The 27,190-nt window shown below is 45.6% G+C and overlaps 1 protein-coding gene across 1 annotated transcript in view; it reads right to left on the bottom strand.

The window, feature by feature from the left end:
- Positions 1 to 204: 204 nt before the first annotated feature.
- Positions 205 to 27,190, bottom strand: part of LOC126088654 (cytochrome P450 4g15-like) — a 112,161-nt gene continuing 85,175 nt past the window's right edge. The window contains exon 6 of the mRNA XM_049906857.1: positions 205 to 657. Within this exon, the coding sequence (XP_049762814.1) occupies positions 205 to 657 (453 nt within the window). The remainder of the gene's footprint in view (positions 658 to 27,190) is intronic.

The following is a 27,190-nucleotide window of genomic DNA, read 5'->3' as shown; positions in this document are numbered from 1 at the left end:
GGACAGATTCCAGGACCTTGCTGAAGAGCAAGGTAAGGCTGATGGGACGGTAGGAGGAGACAGCAGATGGCGGTTTGTCAGGTTGCAATGGACGCGTGCCAGGACCGCTATATGTCTCGGGATTTTGTCGGCTGGGTGCAGTCGTGGTTGCTCAGCCTCACTGTCTCGGGAGATCCGAGCCTCGAGCACAGGAGGGGGAGTCACTCAGGTCCTCGGCAAGAATCTGAGACGCACGGCGTGCAGCGGGCGCTGCACTACCGAGACGGAGATGCGCTCCAGCTCCTGCCTAGAGGATACTGGCAGCACCTGGAAGCGCCGCAGCAATGTGGCGAGCAGCGCAGACATCAGCAGCAGTGCGTAGCGGCCTCCGGGGCAGTTGCGGCGGCCCGCGCCGAATGGCACGTAGCTGTAAGGGTGGCGCTCGGCGCCGAGGAAGCGGTCCGGGTCGAAGTGGTGCGGCCGCGGGAAGTGGCGGGCGAGCCGGTGCGTCAGGTAGGGCACCACCACCACAGAGCTGCCGCGAGGCGCCAGCAGCCGGCCGCTGGACAGCCGCACGTCCTCGTCCAGCGCCCGCGGCAGCGCGAAGATCACCGGGAACAGGCGCATTGTCTCCTGGAAGCACACAGACAGACTCTCAGTCTTGCACAGTGACTCTACCTGTGAAGGGGACAGTGAAATATCTAGGGGTAACCTTGGATGAGAAGATAACTTGGACCCCTCACATTAAGAGTATTTGCTCCAAGGTAAAAGGCATTTTAGTGAGTGTGATTACGTAGGCTTTCCCGGCGTAATAAGTCTTGAAAGTCTCTTCGGGTTTGCTGCCGGATCCTAAAATCAACTTGACTCGATATTTCGGCGATCCAACTGGTCGCCATCTTCAGGAAAATACTGCTTCTGCTGATGAGTCCCGCTGAGAACTGACGCCAGGTTTTGTTTTTCTTTATTGTGATTTCATTCCCCTGCCCCATATGGGTAGCGGCACAATCCGCCGCTCTTCAGCCGAGTGACACGATAACTAAAACTAGAATAAAATGATACATACACAAGAAGATAAAAAAAGGGAACATAAAACAGAGTAAGGGGAGACAATGGAGGTAAAAATACACTGACATGTAGACGTACATGGGGGACAGTTAAAAAAGTCACCAGAAAGTTAAAAAACACAGTTGGCGATTCTTAAAACACAGCGAAGACACTGAATGCGCATGCACAGGTTAAAAGTTGGACCACAGTATTAAAAACACTCCGAAACAACACACTTAAAACCCACTTGGAGCACACATGAAGAATAAAACTACCAGGTGGGACCTGCCGAGGGAAAGGTCAGAGAGGATGGAAAAGGAGGGGAGAGCATGGGGCAGCTGGGGAAGCGGCGGGATGAAGAGAAGAGGGGCAACTGTGGGTTCACGAAGAGGCAGGAGACACATGGGGCGGGAGAGGAAAAGGGAAGACAGGGCAGGAGGGAGTGCAGAGACACTGAAAGGAGGCATAAGAGATGGAGGGGGAGTAGGAGGGGAAAGCCGCTCATAAGGAGGGAGGGGGAGGAGAGGGAGCCCTGAGGAGGAGGCAGGAAGAGGGGGTTAGAGTTGGTAGGAAGGGTAGATGTCAGGGCGAAGCTCATCATCTGGGAGGGGTAGATTGTGGAAGTTGTGTTGGGAAAGGAGATGGAGGGAGTGGAGATGGAGAGAGGGAGGGACACAACGGTAAAGGCGTGGCAACTGTTTGGGGGTGGAGAGGAAGGGAGACACCAGAGGGTGAGGGGGATCAAGGCGGCGGACAATATATAGTGTGCGGATGTGTTCAAGGAAAAGGAGAAGGTGGGGGAAGGGGATGAGGTCGTAGAGGATGCGCATGGGGGACGGAAGGCGGATGCAGAAGGTGAGGCGGAGTGCATGGTGTTTGATGATTTGGAGGGCTTTATAGAACCGAGGAGGGGCAGAAATCCAAGCGACACTGGCATAACAAAGGATGGGGCGGATCATTGATTTGTAGGTGTGAAGGATGGTGGAAGGATGCAGACCCCATGTCCAGCCGGACAGGAGTTTCAGGAGGCGGAGGCAGTTGTGAGCTTTGTTTTGGATGGTAAGGAGATGGGGAGTCCAGGTGAGGTGGTGGTCGATTGTGAGGCCAAGGTATTTGAGGGTAGGAGTGAGGTGGATAGGACGGTCATAAATGGTGAGGTAGAAATCATGGAGGCGGAAGCAGCGGGTGGTGCGACCTATGATGATCGCCTGGGTCTTGGAGGGATTAACACGGAGGAACCACTGGTTGCACTAAGCGGTGAATTGGTCAAGGTGGGTTTGGAGGGTACGTTGAGACCGTTGAAGGGTAGGATAAAGGGCTAGGAAGGCGGTGTCATCAGCGAACTGGAGAAGATGAACAGGAGGGGGAGGTTTGGGCATATCAGCAGTGTACAGGAGATAAAGGAGAGGGGAAAGGACAGAACCTTGGGGAACGCCGGCAGAGGGGTAAAAAATACGGGAGTTGGAATTGTGGAAAGTCACATAGGAGGGACGATGGGAGAGGAAGGAAGCATCAAGATGGACGAAGTTGATGGGGAGAGCATAGGTCTGGAGTTTGAAGAGGAGCCCAGGATGCCAGACACGGTCATAGGCGTTCTGGAGATCAAGGGAAACAAAGATAGTGGAGCGACGGGAGTTAAGTTGGAGGGAAAGAAGATTGGTAAGTTTAAGGAGCTGGTCGTCGGCAGAGAAGGAAGGCTGGAAGCCACATTGGGTAAGAGGAAGGAGGCAGTGCTGGTTAAGGTGGCGGTGAATACGGCGAGAGAGGATGGCCTCAAAGACATTACTAAACACGGAGGTGAGGCAGATTGGACTATACGAAGAGGTAACAGAGAGGGGGGTTGTTAGGTCTAGGGAACAGCAGGACATGGGAAGTCTTCCACAGGTCAGGGTAAAATCCAGTGGAGAGGAGGACATTGTACAGGATAGCAAGAACAGACAGGAAGTATGGAGGGGATTCCTTGAGGTGACGGTAGGTGACGCCATCATGACCAGGGGCGGTGTTGCGTTAGGAGTGGAGGACGAGTGTGATGTCTTGTGTGGTGATGGGAGTGTTGATGTCTGAGGGGGGTAACCGATCCAAGTACTGGAAGCTAGGGGCGAGCGGGGGGACAGAGGTGTCAGTGCAGTCAAGGACAGTGGGGAAGAGGGAGTAATCAAAATGGGGATCGTCAGGAATGGAGAAGACCTCGGATAGGTGGGAAGCAAGATGGTTAGCCTTACTGAGGTTGTCAGGAAAGGGTCGATCGTCATGGAGGATGGGGTAATGCGGGGTGAGATGGCTACCAGTAAGGCAGTGGAAGGCTGACCAGCACTTGGAGGAGTTGACAGGAAGGGTGGAGTTCAGGCGTGTGCATTTCTGGCGCCAGTCCTGGCGTTTCTTTCCTGTAAGGAGGTTCCGGACATGTCGCTGTAATTGCCGGTGGCGGGTGAGAGTATCCTGGTCATGAGTGCGGAGGAAGGAGCGGTAGAGCCTGCGGGATTCATGCAGAAGAAGGACGACCTGTGGAGGAAGTGTAGGGCGGTGAGGGTGGATGAGTTAAGTAGGGACATGAGCCTCCACAGCGTCAGTGATGGTCTTCTGAAGGAAGGAAGAGGCATGGGTGATGTCATCAGGGTGGTGAAAGGTGAGGGGGTGGCTTTCGACCTGTAAGGCAATGGATTCCCGGTAGTCTTCCCAATTGGCACGGTGGTAGTCATGGACAGACTTTGGAGGGGCAGCTGGGCAGGTGGCTGCAGCGGCGGGACGGGTAGAGGAGATGGTGAGAAGAACAGGGAGATGGTCACTACCGACGGGTCGAGGACATCAATGGCAATGCGACCAAGGAGGTTGGAGGAAGTGAGGATAACATCGAGAGTGGAGTTACTTTCAGGACGGGTGTGCTGTGGGAGAGGAACAAGGTCACCATGGAGGGTGGCAAGGAACTGATGCCACCGCCGAAGGGTGGCAGGGTCACAGCTGTGGATGTTGAGGTCAGCGGCGATCACATAAGTGGAGAAGGTATGGTCAACATGGGAAATGAAGTCAAAGGGGAGAGGAGCTGCGGGGCAGATATAGATAGTGGCACAGGTGATGGTGAGGGAGGGAAAAAATAGGCTGAGGGGAAGGTGTTCGGTCGGGTCATTGAGGAGGGGTTGTGGCCGGACAGGGAGATGCCTGAGGTGGCCTATAGCGACCCCACCTCGGGCTAGGGGAAGGGGATTGTCAGTGCGGACGCCAGGTTGCAAATCGACGTCCTATATAGGCCACCGTTCAGTACACGGCGCATGCGCCGCCTATCACGGTTTCTGCTTTCCAAGACAGGGAGGTGGCGCCGCCCTTAGTGAAACACTGCTAGCAACAATATATCGCAATCAAGAACGTTCAGTTTTGATGCGAGATAATACAGGATTCCTTGTCTTGCTAAGAGGAAACCCATTGTCTCTGTTGATTAAATTATCAGCCAACCTAATTTCAATGGCCTCTTTATAGACACTGTTCCAAAAACCGGAAATGTTGGCAACTACCACAGTTTCAAAAAATTTCATACTGTGTCCATCATTTAGGTAGTATTCTGAAGAGGAACATAGATATGTGGCCTTTCTTCCTTATGCTGGAGGCTTATCATTTAAGATTGGATGAATTTTAAGGAATTTTAACATTAAGAGTGTGTTCCGTCCACCTTCTAAGATTAGGGCTCTGTGAAAGATGATTTCGGGCTTAGGATAGCCGGTGTGTACAAAATTCCGTGTCAATGTGGGAAAGCTTACATTGGCCGTTCTATTTGCACAGTGCATGACAGGTGTGTGGAACATCGCCGTCATACGAGGCTACAACAGCCGGAAAATCGGCGGTAGCAGAACACTGCCTAAATGAGGGACGCAGTGTGAAATTTGATGAAACTGTGGTAGTTGCCAACATTTACGGTTTTTGGAACAGTGTCTATAAAGAGGCGATTGAAATTAGGTTGGCTGATAATTTAATCAACAGAGACAATGGGTTTCCTCTTAGCAAGACGTGGAATCCTGTATTATCTCGCATCAAAACTGAACGTTCTTCGGTGTGGCCTCGATTGCGATATATCGTTGCCAGCAGTGTTTCACTAAGGGCGGCGCCACCTCCCTGTCTTGGAAGGCAGAAACCGTGATGGGCGGCGCATGCGCCGTGTACGGAACGGTGGCCTATGTAGGACGTCGATTTGCAACCTGGCGTCAGTTCTCAGCGGAACTCGTCAGTAAACGCAGCATTTTCCTGAAGATAGCGACCAATTGGATCGCCGAAATATCGAGTCAAGTTGATTTTAGGATCCGGCAGCAAACCCGAAGAGACTTTCAAGACTTTAGTGAGTACTAGGAGGGCTTGTGGCAAAAACTGGGGCCTAAGCCCCAGGGGTATGCGCTAGATATACACCACAGTGGTTAGACGTAGGATTTCCTATGGGGCCATAAGTGGTGGAAGAAGGTAGAACAGCGGGTTGCTGCTAAAGAGCTTGCTAAGGTGCAGAGATTGGCCTGCTTAGCCATAACGGGCGGAATTAACAGCACACCAACCGCTGGAATGGGAGCCATGCTGGATATACCTCCACTTCACCTTTGGGTTAAGATGGAGGCAGCAGCTGGGGCATACAGACTTAAAACTGGCAAAAACTGGGTCTCATTTGGATATCCAGAATCACACACTAAGATAGTGAGTGAGGTAAATATAGGTATGGCTCGGGAAATGCCCGCTGACTATATAATAACTCCGAACTGCTTCGACAAGCCTTACAACATAATAATTGGAAGTAAGGAGCAGTGGGAGAAAACAGTTCGACACAGTACGGGAGACATCGTTTGGTTCACCGATGGGTCGAAAACAGATCGAGGCGTTGGGGCAGAGTTGTACGGGGTTCATCCAAGACTGGAGAGAAGTATCTCTCTAGGGAAACTGGCCTCTGTATTCCAAGCCGAAATTACTGCAATCAGGGCATGTGTGGAGGAGAATATAAGTAGGTGCTACAATGACCGTAGCATCTACATCTATTCAGACAGCCAGGCAGCCCTGAAATCATTGGCAGCTCCTGCAACAAGATCTAAGATTGTTGCAGATTGCCACAGGGCTCTGGTGGAGCTAGGGGGAAGCAATAGGGTGTACCTAGTGTGGGTCCCTGGCCATTCAGGGATCTGTGGCAATGAACAAGCCGATAGATTGGCTAGGATGGGGGCAACAACTCCATTTATTGGACCGGAACCTGTCTTGACAATCACCAAGGCTATGATCAAATTAGAACTACGGAACAGGCTTAGGAAACAGCACGTAGGATATTGCACCAAGGTCCACAAACAAAAACATGGTAAGGTAATGATACCCAAGCCATGTTTTAAAAGAATATCTGTAATCCTGGGACTGAACAGGAAAGAGATCAAACTCATGACTGGACTGATGACTGGCCATGGGAATTTCAAAAAACAGCTACACACAATGGGTATAATGGAAGAGGACCCTAAATGTAGGATCAGTGATCAGGGTGAAGAAACTGCATCACATCTAATATTTGAATGTATGGCATTGGAGAGTAAAAGATACAGAATCTTCGGGACAACTAGACCTGAAGAAATTGTGTGTAACAAAAAACTGGTAGAGGGACTCCTTGCACTATTTAAGGGCACTGGTTGGCTTTACTAGATATACAGGGAGCGATACCGCACAATAAACCTAGTTTCGGTGCGGAGAGTGGTGGGTTAGACTTAAGCTGTTTTAGCTCTCCTGTTAGAATCAAATCAATCAAATCAAATCTTGCACAGTGGTGGTGCGTTCAAAATTATCCCATTCTGGTACAAAGTGATGGCCTATAGCCGTTTGGCTTACGGGTGTAGTAATCATAACTAACTTGAATTTATTACTTACACATGGTGAGTCACAAACTATTGCCACCTACAATAACTCCGAAAGGATGATAGTAGCTGAAACGTTTGTGGGACAAATGTTGCATGGGACAACGAGGGCCATAATGTGACGTTCGTTTTTTGTTGCTAGGTGGGTCGCGTCAGAGATATGAAGGTAAACTTTGCTTTTTAAATGGGATGCTATAGTTTGGTACATATTGTCTGATAGCAGCTATCGAGAAGAATCAAATGGTTCAAATGGCTCTAAGCACTATGGGACTTAACTTCTGAGGTCATCAGTTCCCTAGAACTTAGAACTACTTAAACCTAACAAACCTAAGGACAGCACACACATCCATGCCCGAGGCAAGATTCGAACCTGCGACCGTAGCAGTAGTGCGGTTACAGACTGTAGCGCCTAGAACCGCTCGGCCACCCCGGCCGGCCGAGAAGAAATCAGTGATGTGTAACAGTCAGGTCTTTGAAGGTCAACAAATATCAAAAAGGTGGCATGAACGTCCGTGTACAGAAGGTGTTCGAAGTGATGACCAATTGGTATCAATGCAGTCTTGCAATCTTCTTATCACGGATTAAGTAGCATTCATTATCACTTCAGCACTTACCGAAGCACATGCTCTGACAATTCTCTCTCGTATATCGAGAAAATAGTAAATATTCGCCGAATACAGAGTATCTATGTAACGTGCCATTGACATGTAAAGACCCATTCGACGGTTTCGCAATACAACACTAATAAGAACGGTAAGACTAGTATCGTCGAATCAAGCGAATGTGAATGATGCATTTCTTTGAAGAACAAGTCGATATGCTTCTCATTTACAGAGATTGCCAACGAAATTCAGTGAGAGCTAGAGACTTATACCCTGAAATTTATCCTTAACGTACTCACCCTTCACGTCGTACATTTAAATATGTGTATGATAAATTGAGAACAACTGGATCTTTAACGCATCGGAAACATATCCGACAAAGGAAAGTTACTAACGAAAAAATGTAAATTGGTACTCTTGCCACTGTGGTTCGAGATCCTTGTGTTAGTTCGTGTCAAATCACAAGGGAATCTGGCATGAGCCAGAGTAGTGTTGTTCGTGTTCTGCATCGCCATAAATATCATTCTTACCATATCAGTCTCCACCAAGTATTAACCGGTACGGATTGTACGGATTGAATTCTCCCGAAGGGTTCAACTTCAGATTCAGAGGGATGACACATTTATTAATTTGATTTTATTACCTGACGTGGCTACATTCACGAACCATGGAAATGTTAATTTGCATAACATGCATTATTGGGCAACTGAAAATCCATGTTGGCTGCGGCAAGTTGCACACAAAAAGCCGTCGTCGGTCAATGTATGGTGTGGGATTCTGTGGTCAGAATTATAGGCCCCTATTTCATCGAAGGAAATCTTAATGCTAGGAAGTACACGACATTCCTGCAAGAAACATTAGGTATGTTATTGGAAGAAATACCTTTGGGAACAAGGAACAGAATGCGGTGTGACCACGATGGGTGCCAGGCACATTTTTCGCTGATGACTAGAAATGAGTTGCAGAGGCAGTTCCCAGGTCGTTCGATTGGATACGGAGGAGCTGCGTCGTGGCCGGCTCGTTCGCCAGACTTGGGACGCCTCTGGATTTTTTCATGTGAGGATTCGTAAAAGACATTGTTTATAAAGATGTTCCAAGTACACCTGAAGATATGCGAGAGAGAACTGTTAGAGCATGTGCTTCGATAAGTGCAGATGTGATAAGGAACAATACTCAATCCATGATGAGAAGATTGCAGCACTGCGTTGATACCGATGGTCATCACTTCGAACACCTTCTGTAAATGGACTTTCATGCCGCCTTTGTGAGCTTCGTTGACCTTCAGAGACTTTACTGTTACGCATCATTGGATCCGTCTCGATAGCCGCTATAAGTAAATAAGTACCAAACAATAGCATCCCATTTAGGAAACAAAGTTGACCTTCATATTTCTAAAGCGACCCCACCTAGCAACAAAAAACCAACGTCATAATATGACCCCCGTTGTACCATGCAACGTTTGTCCCACAGACTTTTCAGCTCCTATCATACTATCGGAATTGTTCTTGGTGGCAGTGGTTAGTGACTCACCCTATATAAATGCACTTGTTTGAATACATTTAAATTTTGTAACTGGTTTGACATTGAGAGGAATACAACAAACTGTAGGGAAAAAACAACGATAGTAGTAGGATTCAAACCTGTGTCATAGAATTGGCAGTCACTACACTTGAACACTTTTTTTTATTTTTTATTCATCTGATTTTGTTCTGTATTGTTCGTTGTATTGTTCCGGGCGGACGTCTCATGACACCCGTTCTAGTTCTTCGTTGATCCGTTCACTTATTTTATTTTATTACAGAGGGCAGCTAACCCTCTGACCGAACACGATGAGCCACCGTGCTGGTAGACCATTTGGCTGTGGGACTCATTCGTGAACCACTGCTCGAAAATCACCCACACTCACCCACAGATCCACAGAGAACCTAAGGGCTACCAATATTTTATTGCGTCCTTTCCTGCCAACCCTCTGACTGCTGCTTGCAAAAAGTCTCGTTTATATACACTCCTGGAAATTGAAATAAGAACACCGTGAATTCATTGTCCCAGGAAGGGGAAACTTTATTGACACATTCCTGGGGTCAGATACATCACATGATCACACTGACAGAACCACAGGCACATAGACACAGGCAACAGAGCATGCACAATGTCGGCACTAGTACAGTGTATATCCACCTTTCGCAGCAATGCAGGCTGCTATTCTCCCATGGAGACGATCGTAGAGATGCTGGATGTAGTCCTGTGGAACGGCTTACCATGCCATTTCCACCTGGCGCCTCAGTTGGACCAGCGTTCGTGCTGGACGTGCAGACCGCGTGAGACGACGCTTCATCCAGTCCCAAACATGCTCAATGGGGGACAGATCCGGAGATCTTGCTGGCCAGGGTAGTTGACTTACACCTTCTAGAGCACGTTGGGTGGCACGGGATACATGCGGACGTGCATTGTCCTGTTGGAACAGCAAGTTCCCTTGCCGGTCTAGGAATGGTAGAACGATGGGTTCGATGACGGTTTGGATGTACCGTGCACTATTCAGTGTCCCCTCGACGATCACCAGTGGTGTACGGCCAGTGTATGAGATCGCTCCCCACACCATGATGCCGGGTGTTGGCCCTGTGTGCCTCGGTCGTATGCAGTCCTGATTGTGGCGCTCACCTGCACGGCGCCAAACACGCATACGACCATCATTGGCACCAAGGCAGAAGCGACTCTCATCGCTGAAGACGACACGTCTCCATTCGTCCCTCCATTCACGCCTGTCGCGACACCGCTGGAGGCGGGCTGCACGATGTTGGGGCGTGAGCGGAAGACGGCCTAACGGTGTGCGGGACCGTAGCCCAGCTTCATGGAGACGGTTGCGAATGGTCCTCGCCGATACCCCAGGAGCAACAGTGTCCCTAATTTGCTGGGAAGTGGCGGTGCAGTCCCCTACGGCAATGCGTAGGATCCTACGGTCTTGGCGTGCATCCGTGCGTCGCTGCGGTCCGGTCCCAGGTGACGGGCACGTGCACCTTCCGCCGACCACTGGCGACAACATCGATGTACTGTGGAGACCTCACGCCCCACGTGTTGAGCAATTCGGCGGTACGTCCACCCGGCCTCCCGCATGCCCACTATACGCCCTCGCTCAAAGTCCGTCAACTGCACATACGGTTCACGTCCACGCTGTCGCGGCATGCTACCAGTGTTAAAGACTGCGATGGAGCTCCGTATGCCACGGCAAACTGGCTGACACTGACGGCGGCGCACAAATGCTGCGCAGATTGCGCCATTCGACGGCCAACACCGCGGTTCCTGGTGTGTCCGCTGTGCCGTGCGTGTGATCATTGCTTGTACAGCCCTCTCGCAGTGTCCGGAGCAAGTATGGTGGGTCTGACACACCGGTGTCAATGTGTTCTTTTTTCCATTTCCAGGAGTGTATCTTTAACTGTTTATCGAATGTGATGGCTGGTAAAAGACCACATGATTCCCGAAGAGCAAGGACTGAGACGGGCACATCGCACGTGACCATCCACCAGAGATAAAAACCAATAACTCGAGAACGAAATGCGATATCGTTCTGCTCTCAATTTTGAATAAAATTTCGATATCTTATCTACATTTCATACACAGCAAAGTGTGGGCAACAAAACCATTCGCAAAGTTTACAAAGTGCACTTTTACCTCTGCAAACTTTTGAAAATTCCGTGCAGTGGTTAACTTCATGGCCGGCCAAGGCGTGCCAAACTCCTCGGGTGCGTCGTGTGCGGGCCACGGTTCACACTGTCCCGGCACTGCTCGACCCTCCTCGGAAGTACCCGGGACAGAGCGAAATTTTATTGAGTATTGCGGTGTGGCACTTTCCAGTCGGCACAACTCTCTTCATGTCGGCAGAATCGTGGTGTCAGCGTTGTTTACTCTTCGCTATTTATTCGTAATATGAAGAAAGTGCACACGTCCAGTGGCTGTTTGCAGAAAAAGAGGCGATCTGGCAATCTATTGTCACAAGTCTTTAAAAATGAGTGGGAATGACAGAAGAGAGGGATGAGAATTCTCAATATACAGGTTGGCGCACGATAAGTCACCTGATATGTTTCATGTTGACAAGATTTGTAATTTATTGATGTAGAAGTAAAGAATACAGCTTGGAAATGAAACCTAATGAATCACATGTTCAGTACGACTTCCGTTTTGGTTTTACAACTTCTTCAAGTCGCACACGTGCATTTGTGACCATTCTCCGACACAAATCTTCTGGAATGGCCCTAAGTTGCACTGCATTTTAGGGTTTTCTGTGGTACACCTCTTTAAGGAGATTGTGTTACTGTTCGCGGCGACGAACAACGTTATATTGACACACAGAAGGTTTCGTGCTCATTTCGGCACACGGTGGGCTCCTCCGCCGCACACCGTCAGGTGGCTTGCGGAGTATGGATGTAGATGTAGATGAAGGAACCCCCAAAAGAAGAAGTCACATGGGTTAATGTCTGGACTGTGGAGCGGCCACATCCCTCTTCCTGCATAAAGTTCTGGAAATCTGTTTGACAATACCCTAAGGCCAAGTCTTTCGTATAGGAAATCAAGCACAACGTTGGCAGCATGGGGGCGTGCTCCATCCTGCATGAACCATTGTGTCTGCAATGGAAGACATGAAGTCATGAGTTGACTACAGAACTGGTTTCGCAGCCTGTGTAAATAGCGTTCACAAGTAACTGTAGCATCAAAGAAGAATGAATCGATGATTCCATGGCTTGACATCGCGATCCACACACTCTCTCCCTGTAGGTGTCTTTCATGTGGATTATTCGCGGAGGTTCAGGTGCCCAGAATTGAACGTTCTGTTTGTTCACAACACCGAACACGTAAAATAAACTTCGTCAGAAAACCATGTGTTGTGTAGCACTGTCTCTTGGTTTTGCTCGATTGCCCACCTTGCAAACTACAGTCTCCACTCCTTATCTCTCGCAGTAAGCTTATGTGCCACAGTCATCTTGTATGGATATAATCGAAGGTCGGATTGAAAAATTCTTTGTACAGATCGGCGTGAAATTCGCAACTCGGCATTGGCTCCTCTTGTTGATTTAGTCGGACTACGGGTCAGAGTCACTCGAACTGCTTCAATGTTTTGCCGCGAACGTACGGTACGTGCATGTGGGACGCTGACACTCCAAATCAGATCCAGTACCTTCAAATTTTTGATGTAATCTGCGTATGTCTGTGGGCTGCGAGCCCACCGTGTGCCGAAATGAGCACGAAACCCTCTCTGTGTCAATGTAACGTTGTTCGTCCCCACGAACAGTAACACAATCTTCGTCTTTTGTGCGACGGTCAACCGACCTTTGCGCGCCATCGCGGCAAACAAAAATGGTGGACTCACAACGGAAGCGATGAACCCGCAACATCTGGCGTAATTTCCATGAACTGCACGAAGGTGAGCGCACAATTTGAACGCTGTTGCCCCAGTAGTATACTTGAAGGATCAAAATTCAATCGGGTGACTTTAACGTGCGCCACCCTGTATATTACACAGCGGCATAAAAGACGAGTACTGCATATTTATTGTGAAGCGACGTTACAACACCATGCAGAATGAATTTAAAGACGTTGTTGGCAATCAAAGAGCAACAAATTACAACGATCCTCAGATGGAAATCATTGTCTGTACATAAAGAAGCAGTTTGTGCTATATTTGCAGGCATTAAGTATTGAAGACATTGGTGGTATGGGTAGTGAAATTTCTGCAGTTGCTCGCATTATTCCACTGTCAGTAGCAACAGTTTTCGATGGAACTAAACGAAGAGTATGGAGATTTTATACACTGAAGAGCCAGAGAAACTGCTGCACCTGCCTAGTATCGTGTAGGGCCCCCTAGAGCACGCATAAGTGCCGCAACACGTGACACCATGAATCCTGCAGGGCTGTCTCGGGGTGGACTTCTCCTTTGAGCAGCGCGCGGAGTGACCGCGCGCTTTGAGGAGCGATGTCACGGATTGCGCGGCCCTTCCCGCCAGAGTTTCGAGTCCTCTCTCGGGCATGGGTGTGTCTGTTGTTCTTAGCATAAGTTAGTTTAAGTTAGTGTAAGTAATGTATAAGTCTAGGTACCGATGACCTCAGCAGTTTGGTCCCTTAGGAATTGACACACGGGACACAGGGTCTCCTCTGAACAGCAGGTTGCAAGCATCCCAGATATGTTCAATAATGTTCCTGTCTGGGGAGTTTGGTGGCCAGAGGAAGTGTTTAAACTCACAATAGTGTTCCTGAACCCACTCTGTAGCAATTAGGGACATGTGGGGTGTCACATTGTCCTGATGGAATTGCCCAAGTCCGTCGGAATGCACAATGGACATGAATGGATGCAAGCGATCAGACAGGATGCTTAAGTACGTGTGACCTGTCCGATTCATGTCTAAACGTATCAGGCGTCTCACATCACTCCAACTGCACGCGCCACAAACCATTACAGAGCCTCCGCCAGCTTTACCAGTATCCTGCTGACATGCAGGGTCCATGAATTCATGAGGTTATCTTCATAGCCGTACACGTCCATCCGCTCAATACAATCTGACATGAGACTTGTCCGAGCAGGCAACATGTTTCCAGTCATCAACAGTCCAATGTCGGCGCTGACTGGCCCAGGCGAGGCTTAAAGCTTCGTGTCGTGCAGTCATAAAAGGTACACGAGTTGGCCTTCGGCTCCGATGATGTATCGTTGAATGGTTCACACGCTGACACTTGTTGATGGCCCAATATTTAAATTTGCAGCAATTTGCGGAAGTGTTGCACTTCTGTCACATTGAACGATTCTCTTCAGTCGTCGTTGGGCCTGTTCTTGCAGGATAATTTTCCGGCAGCAGCGATGTCGGAGATTTGATGTTTTACCGGATTCCTGATATTCACGGTACATTCGTGAAATCGTCGTAAGGGCATATCCCCACTTCATCGCTACCTCGGAGATGCAGTATCCCATCGCTCGTGCCCCGACTATAAGACAACGTCCAGACTCACTTAAATCTTGATATTATAGCAGTAGTAACCGATCTAACAACTGTGCCAGACACTTGTTGTCTTACACAGGCGTAGCAAACCGCAGCGCCGTATTCTGGTTGTTTACATATGTCTGTATTTGAATACGCATGCCTGTATCAGTTTCCTTGACGCCTCGGTGTATTATGAAACGACGCGCAATACGATGCAGAAAGAATTTAAAGACGTTGTGGCAATGAATGAGCAAAAAATTACAAAGATCCTCAGACGGAACTCATTTTCTAAACATAAAGAAGCAGTTTGTGCTATATTTACAGGCATGAAGTGCTAAAGACATTGGTGGTATAGATAGCGAAATTTCTTCAGTCGCACGCATTATTCCACTGTCAGTTGCAATAGTTTTCGATGGAATGAAACGAAGAGTATAGAGACTTTATATATTACTGCAAGTTACATTGGTTACATCAATGGGCATTCCTGGAACGATTTTTCGATTTAAAACGAGCTGTCGCTGAATTTATGAAGGAAAAAGGAATGCAGGAAGGAAAATAAGAACATCCAAAGGGATTGCATTTTAAGTGGACTTGACTGAACACTGTCCATGGTAAGACACTGCAAACTGAGAAACAACTAATTTCTGATGTGATATGGATGCATTTAAAAAGAAAATCGCAATGTAGCAGGCACAAATTCTGACAAACAACACCGTCCGTTTCCCTAAGCTCACTACCATTAAAGAAAATGCGAGGTGCGAAGCACTCATTGTGACTCCCAGTGGTATTTTCCTAAACATTTGAAGGACACTGTCAATCTAACATTTGTTTTCGAACTGTTGTTGAGACCGTTTGCTGTTTCAGGTGAAAGTGCCCCCCTGCATGTGCAGACGTAATAGACTGATTTGCAAGGTAATGTCTTGTTTAAGGCCTAGTCCTTTTACGTTTTAACTGTCCAGAATGTCTACGTTACTTTTCTCATTTAGGATTTCCAAGTCTCCATAATGAAATTGTAAAAGTGCTACAATATTTCGACAAACATGTGTGTGTGAAAGACTTTTCTTTGTTATGAAACTAAATAAGCCAAGATAACGTGGCAACGTGAGTGCGAGCATCTATGAAATTATCTGCGTCACCTGTATGTTGACAATTTGCACGAGATAAATATTATGTATCTTCAGCACGCTGAAAATAATTAAATAATACTGAAAATGTGTTTTTTTGAATCTATGTTGTTGAGAAATGCGAATTATTAAGCCAATTATATGCAGTACACCGGCGGTCCAATTTAAATTCAGCGCATGTGTTCTCCCCCTCTCACCATCGTCTCGCCCATTCGCCGTGGCGTGGCGTGGGGGAAATGAGCCACTCAAGACGAGCACTATGGCACTCGCGCCAGGCACGGACCGCGACCCGAATTCTTCAGATGATTCAAATGGCTCTAAGCACTATGGGACTTAACAACTGAGGTCATCAGTCCACTAGTCTTAGAACTGCTTGAACCTAACTAACATAAGAACATCACACACATCCATGCCCGAGGCAGGATTCGAACCTGCGACCGTAGCAGCCGCGTGGTTCCGGACTGAAGCGCCTAGAACCGCAAGGCCACCGCGGCCGGCCCGAATTCTTGGCCATCCCTGGTTAACTTACTTCTGATGCAGCACAGGAATATGATAAATACCAAAACGAAATTCAGTGTTTTATCGTGCGAATAGGTCAGACCGTAAGACACCCCAAGTAAAAGTCTTTCACGTAATAGTTTTCTTAAAATCGAATGGTGGTATTTGGTAGTGTCCGGCAAGTTTTAGTGGACAGAACTGGGCACACTGTGCACGGCTGCCCGATGGCTATAAAAATAAATAGCTCGAGAACGAAATGGGATATCGTTCTTCCCTCAATTTTAAATAAAATTTCGATACCTTGTCTTCATTTCACACACAGCAATGTGCAGGCTACAAGTCAACCATACACAAAGTTTACACAAAGCGTTTTTAACTCTACAAACTCGAAAATTTCGTGCAATGATTCACTTAATTTTATGCAGCACAGTAACTATGACGAATAACGAAAAGAAATTGAGTCCTTCATCGAGTGAATATATCAGACTGTAGGGTTACAAACTTTTCTTTCACTTGATAGTTTTCTTTAAACTGAATGATAACTATTTCATACCGGCCATCTCTCAGCACAGGTAGCAGTTCAAAGAAACATACTGGCCTGATGCTGTGAACAACGTAACATCCTCAGTACTGCATGAATGAAATCACGTCAGAACATGCGCAGTTGGAAAAAGAAAGCTGCATCCGTTCTTCGAGTTGATCGTTATGGGTTCTAGCTATCGCGGAAGGAGCGCTACAGAATATGATTTAGTCCATTTTATTTGCAAATTGGTACACATTCGAAGACAAATGGTGTAATTTTAATGCAATTTCCGGCTTGTATTCAAAGAGAAATGGTATAATTTCAACGCGATATTTACAGTGTGCTGTAGCACATTAGCACAAGATCGCCAGCCACCACTGCTTTTTAAGTATATTTTCATCTGCAGAATTCGCGACAAACACTCATTCCCTGTTACAGCTGGCTCAGGTCGTCCATCAGACGGCTTCTGAACCAAGGGAGCGTTTATATTCTCCGTACACGGCCGGAAAAAAATGCAACGCCATCAAGAAGGAGTCTATTTTATTGACAAATGATGTGAGATGTAGTTCATTATTGTAGGATTATATGATAAATTCAGACCAAACAAAACACACATGTCTCGGTAATGGGTACCCAAACGGTCTGATCAACAAACAGCCCTACCTCCTTCTTCCGTCAACACAGTCGTGTATTCTAGCATGCAAATGATCTTAAAGGAACTGAATGGCATCCTTCGAGAGATTGATCCAAGCACCTTACACCTTCTATTCCAATTCGTCAAAGATACTTTGACACTCTGGAGAACGAATAAGTTCCGGCTTCGCCATGTCCCGTGCGTGTTCAATTGGCGAGAGATACGGTGATCGTGGTGGTCGAAGCAGTTGTTTGACTCCGTGAAGAGCACATTGTGTTACAGCAACCGTATGTGGATGAGCACTGTTCAGCTGAAGAAGCACATCACCCTCCTATCGAAGAAGTGGCAGTAACACAGGGATAACAGCCTGTGAAATGTAGAGCACCATGAAGCTTGTTGTGGCGCCTTTGTGTCATGAGGGAATCCACTCAGGAATAGGCCACTTACCGGGTCTATGCCATACGAGTGTATATACATCACTCGCGGACAGAGAGAACCTACTCTCATCACTGAAAACAACCGACACTGTCGGCTCTTTCTCGACAGCAGAGTATCCGTGCTTGGCAGTGGGCAAGTAGTAGCTTGGGCAGAGGTATGCATGTAAGCAAATACTTGCCAGTGGTCCTTGGTAACACATCAGTTGCAGCTTGTACCCAGATTTCTTCCCTGGATTATGTTCGGTGGGCCACTGTTGGTCTCACAATGGGTCGATCTTGATGCACTTCTGTACTACACTGAAGAACCAAAGATAGTAGTACACCTGCCTAATATCGAGTAGGGCCACGCGAGCACGCAGAAGCGCCGACTAGTGTCTGAAGTAGTGCTGGAAGGAATTGACATCACGAATCCTGGAGGATTCTCAATAATATTCATGTCTGGAGAGTTTGCTAGCAAGCGGAAGTGTTTAAACTCACAGTAGTGTTCCTGAACCCACTCTGTAGCAAATCTGGACGTGTGTGGTGTTGCACTGTGCTGCTGAAATGGTACACGTCCGTCGAATTGCACAATGGACACGAATGGATGCAGGTGATCAGACAGGATGCTTACGTACGTGTCACCTGTCAGAGTCGTATCTACACGTATCAGGGGTCCCATATAACTCAAATTGCTCACGCACCAAACCATTACAGAGCCTCCTCCAGCTTGAACAGTCCCCTGTTGACATGCAGGGTCCATGAATTCATGAGATTGTCTCCATACCCGTACACGTCCATCCGCTCGATACAATCTGAAACGAGACTTGTCCGAGCACAGGCAACATGTTTCTAGTCATCAACAGTCCAATGTCGTTGTTGACGGGTCCAGACGAGACGTAAAGCTTTGTGTAGTACAGTCATCAAGGTACATGAGTTGGCCTTCGGTTCCGAAAGCCCACATCAATGATGTTCTGTTGAATGGTTCGCACGCTGACACTTGTTGATGGCCCAGCATTGAAATATGCAGCAATTTGCGGAAGGGTTGCACTTCTATCACGTTGAACGATTCTCTTCAGTAGTCGTTGGTCCCGTTCTGGCAGAAACTTTTTCCGGCAGCAGTGATGTCGGTGATTTGATGCTTTATCGGATTCCTGACATTCACGGTACAATCGTGAAATGATCGTACGGGAATATCTCCACTTCATCGCTGCCTCGGAGATGTTGTGTCCCTTCCTTCACGCGACGACTATAACACCACGTTCAAACGTTGATAACCTGCCATTGTAGCAGCAGTAACCGATCTAACAATTGTGCCAGACTCCTGGTGTCTTATACACGCGTTGCCGTATTCTGCCTGTTTACATAGCTCCGTCTTTGAAAACGCAAGCCTACACCAGTTTCTCTGGCGCTTCAGTGTACGTAGGCGTGCAGAATCTGTCATACAGGTGTAGAGCGTTCCACGTATCACGGGTGAAAGCAACGACACACCACCGATAGATTGTGCTCAACACGTGCAGCAGCACGGCGGTATGTCCACTGAGCTTGCCGCAAGCCCATAATGTGTCCCTGTTCATATGGATGAAGCCTGTCAATAATAGTCCGTACTCATCGATTGGCATGGTTGTACCCTAGAACGAATGTTGCACACAGTGTGCACCTCTGAGCTCAGCATAGTTACTGCCTGCAGAATCGAAACAGAAGGAGCACAGGCAGAACTCCAAAGCGTCATCTGATCGAAGATGACAAATAAATCACTAACGCTTCATCCCCTCAAGTATGCACCCTGGTACCGCTGAACACAGTCCTTGTGGGTGTTGTATTTTTTTCTGGCGGTGTATATCGGTCTTCAAATTTCTCGACTAACTTTCAGGGAATAAAGTAGAATAAAGAGTGAGCCGTGTGAAGGCTTCCCTACTTGAACAGACTGGCGGTCTGACACGCAGCAAAGAGCGTTCCAGCGAAGGTAAAGGTGGGTCTTACCTGTTGCCACCAAAAGATTGGACATCATTCGCGAGTCCACAGGTAGAAGTGGCAAGCCACAGGAAATCGAGTGAGGCAGGACAGAAAGAGCTCAGGGCGTATTCGAGATCATTTTTCCATACAAGCGACATATAATTCGGCAATTCTCTGCCTGTCCTCGGGCTCTTGATAAGAACTTTGAAAATAAATCTGAAGGTAGTTATCGTGAAAAGCGGTTTTTTCCTTGTAAAACAAGTACCACGGAGACATTCCTATGTAACAAAAATATAATATTGAAACTGCTGCTGAATATTAAAAGAAGAAACAATTAATTTCTATTAAGGTAATTCGTAACGTCTTTGAAAGCTTTTTATACGAGCAGAAAAATCTAGGCCTTTTATTGTTCTACTTTTAATGAAAATGTATTAGCTATTAATCTGAGCGTGACATATGAAAATATAAAACGTATGTAATTTTTTAGTTAATAACTTACAAAGTAACTGATGTTCCATCGGAATAAGTGGGACACATTCACAAAAATATCATACCATTTAACGTAAGGCACTCTATAACTGCGTATTTTCTATGTCATTTGTGGAGAAAACTCACCATTAAATGTGTGTATGTAAGAGTATGGGTGAAATTCGAGCCCATTTAGATTGGAACAGAATCGAAAAGTTTACATACCAAATACATGTTTAATAACCCGAATTATATTTGATACTGAAGTCTTGTCAGTTCTTTACCAAACATTTAATGTTCTGAAGCAGCATTGAGCACCGAATTTCTTGTTAAGATAGAGTATGGGTGAAATTCGATCCCATTTAGGTGGGAACAGAATCGAAAAGTTTGCGTACCAAATACATGTTTAATAACCCTAAATATATTTGATACTGAAGTCTTTGCCAGTTCTTTGCCAAACATTCACAGTTATCTCGCAAAAGATAAGTTTTCATCTGCTTGTTTACTAGAATGTTATCGCTTCTGTTATCGTATACTTTCACCAGCGTCGGTGTTCGCTACTAATAATGATTCAACCTGCACGCAAATTTTGCACTTGAGCCTCTCTGGCGCCCGTCTCATCTTTGCGCACCAAGTGGCCGCTTGTGTCACTTGGGCATTAAAGTGACCCTGTCTTCATTTAGAGAAGAAAATAACGGACACTGACTTCCCTGACGTTTGAGAGAAACATAATTTCGCTTATTTACTCGCACACATAAGCGTAGACTGCAGGTATGTCATCACAATCGTAGTGCTAAGTGAAATACTGATAGCGGTGAATGCACACTACGATTTTGTTTCATGTTAATTATCATAGTTTAAGCTATCCAAAAGAGACATGCTAAGCATTAATGTTGCCAAGTTACTATCACATTAAAACGTTTTATGTATGCTACTGTTGTCGTTAAATCCTGGGCAACTGTGGTACATTAAAAGTGTGAGTGACAATAAATTACGTTTGTGTAACGATTTTGATAAAGAGGGTGGGACCATTCTAATAGAAGGAGCAGGAAACAGCCTGGCTAAAGACAAAACTACACTATTAGGGGTGACGTGGGTGGAAAAGTAGTAGCAACTTCACACAAAAAAGGGCCTAACGCGCCGCGACCAGTCCTGAGTTAACACTACTGTGAACTGTGTGAAAACAGAGCTGACTGATATGAAATCTCATATGGCTGCTGTGCCTGATTCTTCAGTTAAGAGATGGGAATATACTATACATGGCACAAACCTGAATAAGAGGGGGAAAGATACGTTGGCTGAACTTCTTACAGAAATAGTATGGGGGCCACCATCACGCAAAGTAAGTCCCTGTGGTTAGGGTGACACGGGAGTATCTTCTTCTACATTAGAATCAGAAGTCAGGCACAACGTTGTGAAAAAAGGTAAAACAGCAGAAGATCCCCACAAAATGCTTAGGAATGGGCAGGAAAGTAAGGTTAGCTTATTTTGTCAGAATATGAGAGGCTAGCGTAACTAAGTAGAAGACCATCTTTGTTTGTAAAATTCAGAGAGCTCCGAAAAGACATTCGTCCTGTGCCTATCTCAACAGCACAGAGCTACAGAATTAGGGAAGTTACATTAAAATACTGCACTCTATCATCTTATTCATGTAGAATTAACATGGGAAAAGGAGGAGTTGTTACATGTATTAAGACACAACACAAATTATAGAACCGTGAAACAAGCAGATTTTGTAGCGATTAGCATTAGCACCTAGAGATGTGTGATTTTGATGAATGTTGAAAAGTAGTTCCCTTTTAATTTTAATTGTATATAGATCGCCACTGGAAAATTTTGAACTGTATATGAGGACTATAGAGTCCTTACCGTGCTAACTGTTAGACAGCAGCAAGCAGCTGATCGTCTGAAGTGATTTCAATGTAGATTTTCTAAAGGATTCTGGTATAAAAAATGATCTTGAAATCTTATTTGGATTCTACAATTTGATCTCAATAATTAACTTTTCAAAACGTTTGGATAAAGACAGTAGGACCCGTAATGATAATGTTTTCTTTGATAAAGCTCAAAACAAGAAAATAACTCTACACCCCGAAACAAATGTTCTTTCTGATCATGATGCACAGTTAGCATAAATGTGATAGTGCTTACAGGATAGATGCTCCTCAGCAGGAGTAAGAATAATCAGTGATTCTAGCAAACATTCTTAAGAAAAGATAACAAGAGATGAGCTTGGATGAACTTTATAATGAACCAAATACTAATATAAAATTTAATGTATTCTATGATAAATTCAAATATTTATACGAAAATAGCTTTCCACATAAGGTAATCAGAAAGGGCATTAAATATTCATCTCGAAAAACATGGATCAATACAGGGATTAAAGTAGATTGTGAAAAGAAAAGGAAAAGGTTGTTGTCTCTGCTGGCAAGAACAAGTAAGGATCCTGTAGTAGTCGCTCTCTACAAAAACTGTTCAAACTACTACGAAAAATTATTAAAACATAAAGGAACATGCACATAATGTCTGAAATCAGTAATTCCGAAAATAACTTAAGGCTATACAAATCAAGTAAACCATGAGACTGGACAATAAGTCAGAGAATAGGATAACATCACTATAATTTAAATATAAGGGCTAAAAATGCTCAGTCACAGGTATCATATATGTTTAATAATTATTTCTTAAGTGTTGTAGAAAGTCTAGGGACAAACAGTATTTTGGACAAGCAATTTGCACAAAATTCAGTCAAGTAAATGTCTCGATCACTTCTCCTTCCGAAATTAAGAAAATTTGATGGGGTTTCCAAAAGAGTACTAAAGACTTGTTTCCGTATAATAAGCACTGAATTTCTGAAATATGTGATGCGTGATGCGTCTCTAACTCAAGAGCCGCGCGGGGTAGCCGCACGGTCTATGGGGCGTCTTGTCATGGTTCACGTGGCTCCCCCAGTCGAAGGTTCGAGTCCTCCCTCGGACATGGGTGTTTGTGTCGTCCTTAGCGTAAGTTAGTTTAAGATAGATTAAGTAGAGTGTAAGCTTAGGGACCGATGATCTTGGTCCCATAAGACCTTACCACAAATTTCCAATGTATGACTCAAGACATTTCTCCAGAGAGATTGAAATATGCCTTTGTTAAACCCACCTATAAGGAATGTGACAGCAGAGATGTCAGTAACTACTGACTCTTTTAACTACCGATTTAATTTTCCAAAATTATCGAGAAGGTCATGTGTTGTACAATCTCAACCCTCCTGAGCAATAATAACAACCCAGGTAAATAGCAGAATTTCATAAGGCATGCTCAACTCTGAACACCATTTATACATTCACTCAGCAAATTTTACAAGCATTACTAACAAAACAGCTCGATTTGGTATTTTGTGACCTACCTAAGATATTTGACTGTGTGAATCACAATATTCTCCCGGATAAATTGAGGTTTTGTGTAATTCATGATATAGCAAACCATTGGATAGTGAAAAGAATGTAAGGCCCTAGGGGAGATTCTTCTGACTGGTAAGAAATCACTTCTGGATTCCACAAGGCTCGGTCTTAGATCCAGTATTGTTTCTCATATATGTAACTTTCTTCTATATAACAATGTCGTAACCCGATTCCACTATTGTTTCTCAAATATGTAAACTTTCTTCTATATAACATTGTCGAAACCCGATGTGGTCGCGACATATTTACTTTAGAAGCTCACGCTCGGATCAGAGACGAAGCGAGGTGTTTGGTCATCTGTTTTACAGTACACGAGCGCAGTGAAACAGCAGCTGGGCCGAGCTGAGATATTTCATCACCATGGTGATGAAAGCAGAAATGGTAGTCTGCGTTGGCTTACTGGTCAGTCTTTCATTGCTTCTTCACGTGTTAGCAAAGAACGTGCAGAAGAGCACAGACACTCGTTCACGTCATCGGCAAGTATACAAGGCTTACAATCAGTCAGCCGAACAAATGGCCACCCTGGCCTATAACTTGATTAACATTCGGGTATAGGCAGTTATGTATGGCACTACAGACCAAGAACGATCGGAGTGCCAGATTCTGTTGTTCTAACAAAACCATTAAGCTCAAGTACTCCACGCAACGTAAGCGTGAAATAGTCGTAAGGGAAAATCCCGACTTTGTCGCTACTTCGGAGATGCAGTGTCCCAGCGCTCGTGCGTCGACTATAACACCACGTTCAAACTCACTTAAATCTTGATACCTGCCATTGTAGCAGCTGTAACTGATCTAACAACTGTGCAAGGCACTTGTCTTATACAGGCGTAACCGACCGCAGCGCCGTATTCTGCCTGTTTACATATCACTGTACTTGAATACGCAAGCCTATACCAGTTTCTTTGGCTCTTCGGTGTAATATTTGCTGTAGGCTCGTCTATCAGAGGCAGCTGTCGTCGGATCTTTCGAAATCTCAAATTCTGCCGAACTCTTTAACTTTGCCTAGCTTGGCGTTTGAGGGCCTCATATACGACGTTTGGTACTGTTTGCTTATGGTTGATACGTGATTGTGTTGCTTTTTACCTCCAATCAGCAATGGGTGCGAGTGAAATCAGTGTATGACCTATTAATAGACCCGCATTGTGGGCCTCTACCTAAGTTACAAGGCTTGCAGCCAGTATTTATACTTCAATTATTTTTTCTTTACTTCTGGCAACCTTTCATGATTCGGTGGTTATAACACACAATGAGCAGAGTTAATTATTTTTAAGGATGAGATTCTTGAGTTTCTCCCGGCGTATTTGATAATCAAAATATCCACGGGTATGCTGCCGGTCTATAGTGTCCAACGGGCACAATATTTCGGCGATCAAACAAGAAAATACGTGGAAGTCAAGACATGCCTAAAAAGTTCAGAGGCACACTCGACTGATGTATCCGAGCAAGTCGGCGGTCGCTGAACATTGTTTGTCGGAAAATCACGCCATGGAGTATGACCGCACGAGGATTCTGGTACAGACGTCGAGATACTGGGACAGCGTTGTTAGAGAGGCCATCGAAATTCGCACCAATGACGACCTCATAAACCGGGACTGTGGCTATAATCTTAGCAAGGCTTGGGAACCAGCGATCGTGTTAATCAAGAGTAAATCGAGCAGACGTATAGTTGTGACGACCACGGCGGACAGAGCCATCACACCGACGTCATCTCAGACGCCGTCGCAATCTGTTCCACCGCGCGACCGTGGCGCTGGGCGCGGACGGCGGAGGGAGCGCGCCGCGGGCGGAGGGTATTTAAATCGGCCGCCGCCGCGACCGAACCCAGTTCCCTCTGAGCAGCCATAGCGTACGGATCTCCGTGCCGGTACGTTCACAGGAGCTCAGTCCGTCAGTTCACCTGATGATGGCGACATGTTTGATCGCCGAAATATTGTGCCCGTTGGACACTATAGACCGGCAGCATACCCGTGGATATTTTGATTATTTTTAAGGATGATGCTAATATTGCAGTCCGTCCAAACACACATACAGCAACATAAGAAATGGTAAATAATGAAAAGTATTATTAAATGGTTTTTTGCGATTGGTCTCACTTTCAGTTTAAAAAAAACGCATCATTTGCAGCCCTGCACTACATCAATGATAAGTGTAACACATGGTCTAGAAACAATAACCTGGGTAAAAATGTCAAAAATTTTAAGTGTCTATACCGATGAGAATTTAAACTCGAAAAATACATTTTAGAACAGCAACAACAACTTACTGCAGCCACATTTGCGCTTCGAATCATTGCAAATGACACAGAGCCAAATGAGTAAATTGACGTACTTTGGATATTTTCAATCGATAATGTTTATGGAATAACGTTCTGGTGTAATACGACGTTGAGGAAGGAAGTGTTCTTTGCTCAAAAACGTACCGTAAGAATAACACTTGGTGCTCAGCCACGATCATCCTGTAGACATCAGTTTGACGAGTTAGGCATTTTGACAATGGCCTCACAGTATTTTTATCCCTTCATGAAGTTTGCTGTAAATAATCCACTGCACTTCAAAAGGAACATTAATGTACATAATAACAATACCAAAAAAATAACATTCGTTACTCCACATTAAACCTTTCTTTAGTACAAAAAAGAGGTGTACAATGTTGCTAGAAACATTTTTGATCATTTACACAATGACAGAAAATGTCTAACGGAAAGCGAAGTTAAATTTGAAAACGAACTGAAAAAGTTGACAACTCTTTCTATTCCACAGAAGAAAATCTACTGTTGTAACGTGTAAAACATGGTGGTTAGGAATTATTAACTTACAACGGAACTAAAAAAATACTAGATGATCAGCATGTAGCCATATTTACTTAGGAATGTGTACTGTGAATGTGAAATGACTCGTTAGGTCGAAAGTAAGGAACTTTGACCTATCCCAGAATCCTACCCTGGATCCATGCGCGTGACGATAGGATTGTCTATAGGAAGGATGCAACACCATAAGACGACTGATGCAGGTACAGTCAGTTGATACTGAACATAAATAAATGAAACGTATTCTGGATAAACAGACGAAAAAATCCACTACTGTTTGTATACATAATTGGTAAAAAATCTCTGTAAATAGTAACTCCCTTAAAATACCTACGAGTAACCATTCGTAGGGACTACGGAATAGAATTACCACATAAAACTGTTGTAGGAAATAAAATACCAGGGTGCCACACATTGGGAAAGTCTTGAGCAAATTTGATTCATTCATGAGAGATGTCGCCCTAAAAACACTTATGCGAACGATTCTTAAGTTTTACTTTTCACTTTGGGATCATTAGCAGGTTCTATAAAAGTTTTAGAGAAATTACAACGAAGAGCTGTGCGTATCGTCGTTTAGTCGGCGCGGAGGCGTTACGGAGATGCTCGACTAACTCCATTGGCAGAACTACAAGAGAGGCATTCGGCATCGCGGGGAGGTTTGCTGTTGAAATTCCGAGAACTTAATTTCCAAGGTGAGTTGGGTAACACGTTACTTCCTCCCACATACGTTTCGAAAAGCGACCACAACGATAAAATCAAACAAATTATAACTCACTGACAATCACTCTACCCACGTGCCATCCTCGAATGGAACAGAAACAGGGGAAGATAGTGGCTCCGGAAGTACTCTCTTCCATCCACCGTAAAGTGTCTTCCGAAATGT

Source organism: Schistocerca cancellata, chromosome 1 (assembly GCF_023864275.1).
Source record: "Schistocerca cancellata isolate TAMUIC-IGC-003103 chromosome 1, iqSchCanc2.1, whole genome shotgun sequence".
NCBI classification, from domain to species: domain Eukaryota; kingdom Metazoa; phylum Arthropoda; class Insecta; order Orthoptera; family Acrididae; genus Schistocerca; species Schistocerca cancellata.
Note: the sequence above shows the minus strand (reverse complement) of the source record. Positions and strands in the feature narration are given on the sequence as shown.